General features: G+C 40.4%; 1 protein-coding gene across 1 annotated transcript in view; it reads left to right on the plus strand.

Moving 5' to 3' along the window:
• The first annotated feature begins 2065 nt into the window (after positions 1 to 2065).
• Positions 2066 to 12500, plus strand: part of LOC138026503 (monocarboxylate transporter 10-like) — an 11906-nt gene continuing 1471 nt past the window's right edge. The window contains exons 1-3 of the mRNA XM_068873883.1: positions 2066 to 2385; positions 6741 to 7339; positions 9369 to 9735. Of these exons, the coding sequence (XP_068729984.1) occupies positions 2205 to 2385; positions 6741 to 7339; positions 9369 to 9735 (1147 nt within the window). The 5' untranslated portion in view covers positions 2066 to 2204. The remainder of the gene's footprint in view (positions 2386 to 6740; positions 7340 to 9368; positions 9736 to 12500) is intronic.

Genomic DNA, 12500 nt, shown 5'->3' on the forward strand with positions numbered 1-12500 from the left:
CACACCGTTCACACCAGTTTTATTCGTGCAACCTTGATACACACTTTCCATGGCGAACGACTTGGAGTTCTGAATCGTGAAATGATTACCGTAATGGAAATAATATTTTTGGATCAGTCACGTTCAATTCTCCTTGACGCCGCTGTGGTCCTTGCTTAAGCTTCAGTGATATTTAGCAGAGGGTGTCCACTGAAACTTTTTCTTGGCGTTCTCGTCGATGTCATGGCTTGCGACTGCACCACTCGCTTTTTCGCTCCTTGAACGAAACCACTAGTTAAACCGGCTACTAAGTATACCAGAAACCCATAAGGGTTGAAACGTGTAACGGCCCCTTGTGTGCTTGTAAACAAGCTTCTGAATATTCGATTTGCTAAGTACCATATTTGGAACAACAAGAGCGAGGGGTTTCCAAATATGGTACTTAGCAATGAAACATTCAACCAATCAGTTCGCACTGAATATTCGGAAGCTGTGAACGCGCGTTACACGTTTCAACCCTTATGGGTTTCTGAGTATACTCTTTCCCTTTTTTTTCGAGACCCTGTGGATTTATTAGACTACGAAATCAAGGCGTGTTTTTAAGACAGAGCATAAATGCCGGGAAGGGGCATGCACGGGGCGTGCATTTCATTGTCCTTGACTTTAATCCGGGAAAGAAAAGCACAGTTCAAGTACTCACCATTTCATTTTTCTCTTGCTCTCTTAGAAAAAATATCTAGATAGCTTTCCCTTTCTTTAAGTTCCTTTCCATTTTTTTTTCCTTTTTTCATATACACCATGACGGCAGAGTTTATTTCTTGTATGAAGTATTATGGACTGGTTACCAGTCAGAAGACAATCTTATTGCCTCATTTTCTCTTTTTTGGGGTTATTGGCAGACAAACTGGGTTCGTATGTAGTTCCTTTCTGTGAAGCTGGTGGTACTACCATCGCCGGAGCATTTATTCCTTTTGCGTTACTCCGTCGCAAAAGATCTGATCGCGTTGATCTCATATTACAGAACGACGAAGATGAGAAGCTTCTGAAATAAAGAAAATAACTCACTTTTAAATTATCCATTCTGAAGAATAGATACCCGGCCCAAACTCGAAGTATTTACACGTAGCCGACACAAACCGCGGGAAAATGTGCATGCGCGAGCCACGATTGGTTTATGTTTCACTTCTGATTGGTTGAAAAGGTGGAGCGACAACTTTGAACCAATCACTGAGTGAAGAAATGCAAAACCAAAGCAATTCGCTAATTACTTTCGACGCTCAATTGAGAACCACTCTATATGGAAGGTACACTTCATCAAGTTCTCTAAAGGAAGATTTTGTACTCTGAAATTGCACGGCATGTCACTTTTTGGTACTCTCACAGTTGCTATAACAACCTGGCCCGGGTTGCTCGAAGCATGGATAGTGCTAACCAACGTTAAATACCATGGAAACCTATTCTCGGTTTTCACGTCATGCAAGTATCACGTAAAGAAATAATAAAATCGCTTACCATTCAATAAATTAAATCAAGAAATTGAGATATTGTAGAAGGGTAATAAATAAACAGCGAGTCAAAGTTTTACGGCTGTGCGATATTCCAAACTCGAGTTATTCAGAAAAGGGTAGACTCCGGAATGATGTCCCCCTGAGAGACACCAAACTGGCGGCCGGAAACGAGTGGAAACATCTGGAGTTTACTTTGGCTCTCTTTAAACATTTTTCTCTCTTTGCAAAACTTAAAACATTCGCATAGACACTTCTCTTAACATATTGATTATTCAAAACACAAGGCGAATCGATGTTTTCATGTACGTGACATGTTTCTCAGAGGCAATCCAGATGTCACGCATTGCAAAAAAAAATTGAAAATCAAACTGCTCTATTTTCAAAACAAAGCATGCTACCGAGCTGAAAACAGTCCAGTATACATATTTCTAAAATGTTTTTTACCCGATGAAGGTAAAAACGCAAAATTTTTAATTTTAGTTTTTTTCTGACGTCACGTGAAAACCAAGAATTGATTTTGATATCTCTTAACCGAAAGTTAGCGCTAACCAGGGTTGAGCAACCGCCCCCAGGCTGATTGAATAGTCCTGACTGAGTTATGGGATAAAAATAATTCTTTGTAAGCCTACAAGAAATTGAACTAAACAACACACCGAACAATTCAGATCATACGTAAATCATATTGGAGTTTCATATTAGTTTACTTATCTGAAACTGATGACCATTTCTCAGTTGTTTTGCTCCACTGGTCCTCCTCACAAACGTGATAGTTTGTGGTCATGGCTGGTCTGTGCTTGCGCCACAATAACTTGGATATCAGCGCTGGGCTTCGTTTTTAGCTTCGGAGTCTTTCTGCCGGTGTTTGTGGATTATTTTAATGCTTCAAGAGAAATTACAGGTGAGAGACTGTGGAGAGCTTTAATTCTTTTAAACCCAAAAGATTTCACCCGCATTATTGTGTTGAATACACGGGTTGAATAAGTCACAGCAAAAAAGAACAAGGGGATACGTGATATTAAAAAAAGGGAAAATGTACACGTTAACTCCTATATATAAGGGATGTTGGCGCTGGGCTACGCCATTAGCTTCGGAGTTTTCCTACCGTTTTTCATGGGCCATTTTAAGGCATTCAGATTAACTGCAGGTTAGTATTCATAGCTAATTTACCAACTGTTATAATACCTCTTTGGGGATGATGTAGATCACGTAGTGATTTTTGTAATGCATCCTGAAAGTGTTTCTTCACATACGAAAATTTGAACCCGGGTAAATCCTGGCAGTGACCAGCACGAATGTCACTAGAGCAAAAGTGTGGTAAGTCTGCGGTAAAGCCTTCTATGAATCATGTTAGCTTTCTCAAATTACTTCAATTATGTACTGAGCATACTGCATTTTGAACATATTAGTTTGCTTATTACACACTCCACTCGATGTGAATAACACTGAGTTCATCGATGTCGATTCTTGTGGGTAACTGCTGGCGATTTAGCCATAAACACGCTCTCCAATTGTATGATTGTCGCGCATTATTTTCCGATGTTACCACTTTATAACATCGCTGATTCTCCGATTTTACCACTTCATTGCACAAATTTTCCGGTTATCTGATTTTAACTGTGTATCTAACAAAAAGTCACCGATTTTACGATTCTTCCGATTCTCCGGTCTTTCTAAAAGGCTCCGACGCTACGCTTGTTTAACCTCTGCATCTAACGAAAGTCTCCGATTGTACGATTTTCCCAATAATCCGATTTTAAATCTGCATCCATATGGTATTAAAAAGTCACCGATTGTACGACTCTTGCGATTCTCTGATGTTTACCACTTCATATTGCGATTATTCTATGCCACACAGAACTTTATGTTCCGGCATGAGGCTGGTAACGTTACATAAATTTAACTGTAGAGCAAGGGGACTTAAATAGGAAGAGCGACTAAGGTTGGGAAAATAGGATGAATCGTAGAATCAGAAAAGAGGAGAATCTTAAATTTTGATTCTGATAATCGGAGCAATACTTATTCTCCAATTTAGCCATTAATGCATCCAAGTGGCGACCTGTAATCATCGCGAATAAAAGAATCGAACTTCGTGGACTAAATGTTAGGTTTTTGTCGATTAATATTTTCTTGGCTAGCCTGCCATGTTTCGTCCCTGTCAAGGACTTATAATAGACCGTTCGGTATAGCCAACTCATCAAACATCGCTAGCATTCAAATGATGGTGGCAATCTCGCCTTAGTTATAAGGTTCCCAATAGGCCTTTTTCGCCATATTAAAATTAAGCTTGATGGTGAGGCAGTGAGGACAAAGACAAAGGAAAGTGGATGATATGTAAGTAATTTTCACATCATGATTCCAACGTGTTTCTGTTGTTTTTGTCCTCACTGCCTCACTATCGAGCTGAATATTTGATACATCGAAAATGGCCTAATGCATAACATGTAAGAAAAATAAAGGATCTTGAATTGTGAAAAATAGCTTAATGCAAATTTTCGTAGCTATCCAAGAAAATATGCAATCCCTTAAGGGTACATCAAATATGTTTAGTCTCCCGACAAGCTTGGTTTCGTTTGTTCTCGAACGAGAGTTTGATATTCCACGATTTATCGGCAACTGTCTAAATCTCTAGGCCCGGCCTTGATTGCCAATAAAGTCGCACACGCCACAGTGCTTAGGACGCCTTTTAGAAATTTAGAATGTCCGCGAGTGTTCGTGCGCAATAATCACGCAAGCAGAACGTTCATGAACACATCATTTTCATATCAATGAGCGAAGAGTACCCCTGTCAGCGAACACCTTTTCGAGAACACCGCACATGCTCCCCTTTGAGCACTTGCATTCTACGACGTTAAACTTAATCTCAAACTCTTTGAAGTCAATTTTGAACGCTTTTACTGAAGATAAGTTGGGTCAAAACGAGTCGAATCTTCAGCGGCTAATCACCTCATCCATATTCATAGAAGAAAGTGATCCATCGATATTCCGGTCGAAGGTGGTCAAAGGTGTGACTAATTAAACAACAGGAAGCCCATCAGTTCGATCACAGGAAGGCCAGAAAATTAGAATGTGTGTTCCAAATGCAAAGAATTCTTATGGGAATATGAATTTCGTGTTTAAGGCAAAATCAAGTTGTTAAAAAAAGAAATTAAATTAAACTTACCACAGTTATTGTGTTTTTTCGTTCTTGTGGCTGTGGATGACGTATATTGGCGTTTTGATTGTGAGCTCGGCGTTACTTGAAAGCAAGGTGAACACATCATATCACCAAACCCGGTGTGGCCATCACGTCTCGCATGCATATTGGAAGCCATGCCTGCCTCGTTAGGCCTCATCAGTATGGCACAGACAACTTACCAGGCGGGCATAATGTTACAATGTCAGTCAATAGACAATAGACCGTTCATGAAAGTTGGTTCCCGTGACATTTGATTATGACCTGATTTGCATGGCACTCGTTTGTTAGTTGAATGTGTAAAAACTTATAGATCGTTTTCACGTGACGTCATCATTTTCTAAAATCCAAAACTAAAGAGCCACGAAAGTTTTTATCCTCATCAGGCATAAGAGGCGGTAAATTTGTATCCATTTGCAATTTTAAAGCTCAATAGCGTGCTTCGTTTGGAAACCAGAGCATTTTGAATTTCTGAGTTATAGCGGTGCGTGACACGAGGCGACGATCGAGTTTATTGAGAAATGTACATTTATCTCATGGTTTTGAGCCTTTTTAGAATTTAAAGCATTAGGAAAAGTGCTTAGGTAAATAGCTGTCTGTTCAGTACAGATGATTACTCGCCTAGATAGCCAAAGTAAGTAACAGATGTTGACACTATTTTCCGGCCGCCATATTGGTGCACCACAGATGTGCACCAACATGGCGTTTTCATACTGGGCTCTGTAAATTTCTGCGAAACATTTCGACGAATATCTGAAGTTTGGGGAAACGCACAGGCCTAAAACTTGGAGAAGTGTCTTCTTCATTTATCTTCTACAACATCACGAATTCTTGACTTTTTCCACTGGATGGTTTTCGATTTATTTTTTTATTGCGTGACAGTGAAAACGATCTATAGTATCACGACAGAATAAACGTCCTTGGATTGACTCCTGAAGAGCGTATTTCTGTCTCCTAAAAGTAGACTACACAATCTGTTACACCTAACAAGTTCGAAACGGCTGTCCATGCATGGCTGCCAATAAACCAGGAAATAGTACGAGAAGAATCCTCAACATCTCAGATTTTCTCGGATGTCCATTTAGAAGCCGGGCGATGCGAATTTCGAAGTGAAAATCGGTTCCCGCCACTTTTGAATAGAGCTTTTACTATTAGTGACGAGCTCCCTCATCCCTCTACATATTTTCAAGTAACGCCGAACTCAAAAACCTCTAAAATGCCAATATTCGTCATCCACAACAACATTTTGCTTTAAAAACGAACTTCAAAATACTCCCATTCGAATTCTCTAAATTTCAAAGACACATTCACTTTGTCTAGTCTTCCTCTGGTACACAACTTTCGGCTCATCCTCGGTGTAAAAACCTGTGAAACTCGCAGATGACGTAACAAAAAGGAAAACAAAAGAGCTAAAAGAACATCAAACAATAACGTAACCCTACCACGAGCTAACAAAACAAAGAAAATTTTTCACAGGTTTTTACACGGAGGTAAACCCTAACTTTCTGAGTAACTGCAACTGGAGAAACGTCGTTTAATTAAAGAGCGAGACCTATAGAGGAGCACCATGGGTAAAAAGTATGGTAACCCAATTTGGTTTGGTGACCGTAAGGACGTCCACCACTTCATGTATGCCAATGTGACCAGTATCACGTGACCATATCGCGGACTCAAGTTTAGAGCCCACGGAGGTCAGCTGTTTGGTTTTTAAGTTGACCGCTTACCAGGTACTGGGTTTCGATTGGATCGTAGGCTCAAGGCAGGTTAACTTATTGCAAGAACAAATAACCCAGGAGATCCGCTTTTAGGCTTGGCCAAATCTATACATTATGCAAATAAGTGGACTAAAAATGTTCAGGTGCACTTAAGTGAGCCTCATTTTGGAGCTCACATGACGTTTCAGGTTCACACGTTAGTGAATGGCACTGTTCATTCACATTGAACTTCGGACGTTAAATTCATCTGCCTTTTTCCCTTTTTCAAGACATCTTGGACGTCTTTTATTGCAACCGCAGTTGTAAAAAAAAAAAAAAAAAAAAAAAAACTAACCTTTCTTCATTTTTTTTCTTGTTTCTTTCTAGCATTGGTTGGTTCCGTAGCCATTGCATTAACTTTCTTCAACGGTTTCTTCTCAACTACTCTGGTCTCGTGGCTTGGATGTCGTATTACGGCTTTGATGGGAGGAGCAATTTGTGCCATCAGCTTGATAGTCAGTTCTTTTGTTAAGAATATATTACTTCTTCTACTCACCTACAGCGTTCTCTTTGGCTTCGGTTGCAGTTGTACATTTGCGGCTGGCTTAATTGTGATCAAACAGTACTTTAGCAAGAGAAAATCAATTGCCGCTGGTGTATTAACGGCTGGAATTGGCGGTGGGGTCCTCATAATGGGTCCTGCATTAGAGGCCCTAACAAGGGCCTTTAACTGGCAAACAACCTTTCTAATAATCGCGGGAGTTAATTTTTTCGTATCCTTGTTCTCAATAACCTTTGATCCTAACGTAGAAGAAGACCAGAAAAAGGAAATGGAACAAGCTAGAGAAGAGAGAAAACATCGAAGTATTATTTCTGAAATCAAAACTGTGTTTGATGTATCAATTTGGACAGAGCCTCCTGTCATTGCATTTTTTCTTCCAGAGGCCCTTGTGGCATTTGGCCATTTTGTTCCTCAGATTCATTTGGTAAGAATCGCAAAAGCTTTTATAATAGTAAAGATTCAATGTTTATTACTGTGACAAGAGTTTGTCGCTACGGCCGTTGCTTAGCGATGGTTGTAATGGTGTACTTTGGTTGAAGTACGAAGACCAATTGCCACTTTCAGTCACGTGCGCAAAGAAAAATTGCGCATTCCAACGCTTATGTGCGTGCTCAGAAAAAAAAAAAAAAACAAACATGTACGTTATTTGCCGGACGGAAGCTCTGTATTGGGAACAGTTTTTGCTATGAAAGCTTTCACTGTCTGAACCCATAATTGTGCGTCACTTCTTGCAAGGTTTGCATTTTTGAAGATCTATAGTGAAACACTGAGGAACGTGTAAAAGCAAAACTTGGAGCGGTCTATACGCGGGATACGGTCTGGATGGGAAAATCGGAACCGCTGGAGGGCGCGGAATTAGCCAATCCAAGAGAAAATTAAGGAGACCGAGAGGGAGTTGCCCAATCTTGACCTTGGAATGTGTTAACCTAGTTAAGTGATTTTTAGATATCACGAAAAAGGAAGTGTGTTTCTCAAGACGCCCGCAATGCCAAAACAATTAAATATGGCCTTCCAAGTGGACGTACGGTTTGTTGACGAAAATGAGTTTCAGAAGCAAAGGAAATGTATTTTTCCCCAAAACCCGGAGTGGGAGAGATTCCTCAATTTTATTTTAATCTAATGGCTTACTGGGTGAACAACACGACTCCGAAAGCCATACTGAATATCTAAAGCAGGTGACACACGGTTTAACATTTGTTGGTCAACAAATGTTGCAGGATGTTGAACCGTGTGTCATCGGCTTAACAGCTGCCATTACACAATGCCAGATTTGTTTGACGTTATGCTTAATAGTCGCGGACTTCTTGGGAAACAGATTTCCGATCTAAAAATAACTTTTGTGAAATTCACATATCCTTGCCAACGCTCCTACACTCCCTGTTTCTCCTTCATTTTCTCTTAGCCAATCACATTCGATGATTTACGATTACGGATCTCCGAAATACTTGAGAAAAATAACTGAAGTGAAGTTATGATCCTCACAGTCATAACTTTACTTGATTTCATATCCACAGTTCAATATAATGATTCATTTCATATACCGTTTCGTTCACAAAATAAATGGTTTGACTCGTAGCCCAATCGAAAGTTCGCTTGTATTTCCTTGTAAAATAATTTAACGATGAAATGATATATGAACTGCGGATATGAAATCAAGTGAAGCTATGATCCTCGTAGTTATGAACGCAATTTTTGCAATTGCGTAGAGAAACCTGAAAAATTGAGGATTTTAACGGGGTTTGAACCCGTGACCTCGCAATACCGGTGCGACGCTCTAACCAACTGAGCTATGAAGCCACTGAAGTTGGGAGCTGGTCATTTGTGGTCATTTTGAAATTGATTCACTTGATTTCATATCCGCAGTTCATGTATGATCTATTTCATATATCATTTCATCGTTGATTCATTTTCATGGGAACTTTAGAACCCACAAATGACCAGCTCGCAACGTCAGTGGCTTCCTAGCTCAGTTGGTTAGAGCGTCGCACCGGTATCGCGAGGTCACGGGTTCAAACCCCGTTGAAGTCGTGCATTTTTCAGGCTTTTTTACGCAATTGTAAAAATTGTGTTCATAACTGGGAGGATCATAGCTTCACTTAAATAAAATAAAATAGTTTGTCGCTAATCAATATTGATTCGTTGTCGCCAGCAGCGCCCACGATCCTTTTGTTTAGCACTTGCCAAGGATAACGACCGCTGGCTGGGCTGGTGATTATAGACTGAAGCACTGTTGTAGAAACTTAACTGTAATGAAGTTGTGAGCCACTACAAACTCGGACTGCTTTTCTTAGTGCCCACTGAAAGTAACACTGCCCCTCGATGAGAAATATAAGAAGATATTTTGTTTTTCATCTGATGTGAATCAACTGATGGCTGTCGTTGGTCTCTTGAGTCGGGAACAAGTTCCGTGGTTTTACCTTAATACTCGTCATTCTGTGTTTTTTTTCTTTCAGAATCGCTATTGTGAGGAATTAGGAATTTCATCTGAAAAGGCAGCAGAACTGATGATTTACAGAGGTTTGTTCTCCTTCTCTGGTCGCTTGCTGGCCGGCATTTTGTGCAGCCATCCAAAAGTGGATACCTTCAGTGTTTTCCAAGCCGCAGAATGCACGGCTGGTTTGAGCGCGATTTTCATGACTGTAAATCCTACTTATACATCACTCATCGTCTGCAATATAATATACGGGCTCGGTGATGGCTTCTTCTTTACCTGTGTCAACTGCCTCCTTCTTTCTGTCAGCCCGCTGAAGACTGCTACTGTGCTCGCTTGGGAAATGCTGTTGAAATCGATGTTTGCGGCCAGCGGTTCTCCATTAGCCGGTGAGGCTATTAAGTACCCTTCGAGCAATTGGTTTCTCCTACGCTTTCCGAGAAAGAAACCACTACGAGCAACCGTTAGTTGCTTTGAGTGAGCCGCCGTCCAGCGCCTAGGACGAATAAATTAACTTGAACTTGTAAAACGAGTCAGTAAACTTGTTTTGGCGCTTGCGCATGGGTTCAGCTACGCAACTACTGCCTTTGGGCGAGCCTGCTGTGTAGAGATTTCCCGCGAAATAAAACAAAGTGATGACAAATACATCAAGTGGGGTGTGACGTGTTTCGCATATGCTCGATGAAAAATCAAACGGTTTTTTGCAGTGGTTTCTCTCTCGGGAAGCGTAGGAGAAACTAACTGCTCGCAGGGTAGCTATTAAGCTGAACGAAAACGCAAAATGTTGTGGTGGAAAAACATCATCTTTCTCGAGATTGTTCTATAGGCAGAAATTTTCGCCATCGAACTCTTTGGGTTGAGCAATCAAACATTTTTCTTCTAAAAGAGAGTAGTATACCTCGCTTCTATAGCCAGTAGCCAGTCAGAAGACCGGATTGGCTACCACATGACACCAATGGACAAATCAAAGCGCGATCCATCTCATTACAGTAACGTCCACCATGTTGTTTTGGAGGGAAGCGTTCCATACTAATGAGCCTTAAGGTTGACAAAGGGAATAAGACAACCTTTGCTGTCAGCTAAGCCGTAAAGTAGAAAAGAGACAATGAACTAGATCAAGCAATATCAAATTTAATGAAGTTGGCATTTGATTCTTTTGAAAAAAACATGGGTAATTTCGAATCACTGATAAGGACCATTCTATATAATTCAATATTGTTTTCAAACGAGACGGGAGTATTTAGGATTTAGAGTGAAGTCCAAGGTTTTCTTAAATTGGATTTTGAGAACCGCTTGACCCCGTTGTATTGTAAAACGGGAATATTTAGTTGGTTTCATATCGTATCACAACAGTGAGCAAACAACATACTTTTCAAACGCTTTAGAGCGGCTTCCAATTGAATGTCGAAAGTAATTAGATAATTACTTTGGTTTATGATTACTTCACTCAGTGATTGGTTCAAAGTTCTCGCGCCATTTTTTCAACCAATCAGAAGTGAAACCAAAACCAATCGTGGCTCACGCGTGCACAGTTTCCCGCGCTTTGTGTCGGCTACGTGTAATTACTTCGAGTTTTGATTGGTTTGCCGGATTGTCTCAGTCCTTGTTGATTGGACAAAGTAATTACTTTGGTTTTGGTTTTACGACACTCAATTGAAACTCGCTCTATTAACAAAAAACACACTCTAATTACAAGTTCATATTGTTTTGTTCTTCGACCATCGAAGCTTATTAAATTAAAAATCCGTTACTTGACAATGTCTACTACAAATTGATAGTTTAACATTCTTTGACTGCTCTCACATGATAAGACGGTCATGTTCGTGTCAAAACAATAGAAAAATGTAGATTAAGTTTTGCATAGAGCGGTTTTCAAATGAGTGTCGTAAAACCAAAACCAAACTAATTACTTTGGCAATCAAGAGGGACGGAGACAATCCAATAACCAATCAAAACTCGAAGTAATTACACGTAGCCTACACAAACCGCGGGAAAATGTGCACGCGCGATCCACAATTGGTTTAGGTTTCACTTCTGATTGGTTGAAAAAATGGCGAGAGAACTTTGAACCAATCACTGAGTGAAGTAAATGCAAAACCAAAGCAATTCGCTGATTACTTTCGACACTCAATTGAAAACCGCTCTAATAATAGTCCAATTTCCAAAGGACTTTTTCCACCAAAAGGGCTGCCGTAACGTCAGGTGCAATCAAAGAATAGCACGCGTGCTTCGAGGCAAAAGTCAGCAGATAAGATTTGTTTGTTATATTTGCGAGAAATAGTCCTCTTGAAAAACCAAACGCTGCATCGTACCAGTGAATACCTTGATCTAAAAAGGTTTCGAAAGCTATAATCCTCTTCCGAAAGGCAAACAACGTACCATGTGTACAACAAAGAGTATACATGTGCCGGCCAAACAAAAGAATTTTTGCATGCACTGTTTCAATGTTTACACACACGCGTAAAATAAGAGGGAACAACTGTTGTAACCTCGCTTATTTTCCTCTTAGCCAATCAGAAGGCCGGATTTGATACCACGTGACCCCGCTGGAAAGGCTGGAACAGTTGGCATTCCTAGCATTAACCTGCCACTTGTAAATAGATTGTTGTTGACGATATTAAAGGTCATTTTAATTATTTTTTAGGTGTTTTCCAAATGAGTCATTTCATTACGTGTCCGCTTTAATTGCTTCCTCTAGTTTATCGTCTCTTCTCTAATCCATGGCTTAGCTGACAACAAGAGTTTTTGCATGCACTGTTTCAATGTTTACACACACGCATAAAATAAGAGGGAACACATTTTTTACCTTTATATACATCTTAGCCAATCAGAAGGCCGCATTTGGTACTACGTGACCCCAATGGACCAATCAGAGCGCGAACCATCTCATTAAACGTCCACCATGTTGTTTTGTTTTGCTTTTCAACACGTCGTTCATCGTCAAGAAATAACGGCACCCTGGATCCATCGTTTTAGCGGTTGCATCTCCACCAGATCGACTAGCCATTGTTCGTCCACATTACACTAAGACCGGCAACCTCTCAAACTGACGTCCCACGGGACGGTAAGATGTAGGCCAATTCTTCTTGCAATTCTCGTTGCGCTTCGTTGGTCGGCAATCCCTGAGCTCGGGCATACCTACCCACATCTCTTA

The sequence above is a fragment of the Montipora capricornis genome, chromosome 12 (assembly GCF_036669925.1).
Source record: "Montipora capricornis isolate CH-2021 chromosome 12, ASM3666992v2, whole genome shotgun sequence".
NCBI lineage: Eukaryota > Metazoa > Cnidaria > Anthozoa > Scleractinia > Acroporidae > Montipora > Montipora capricornis.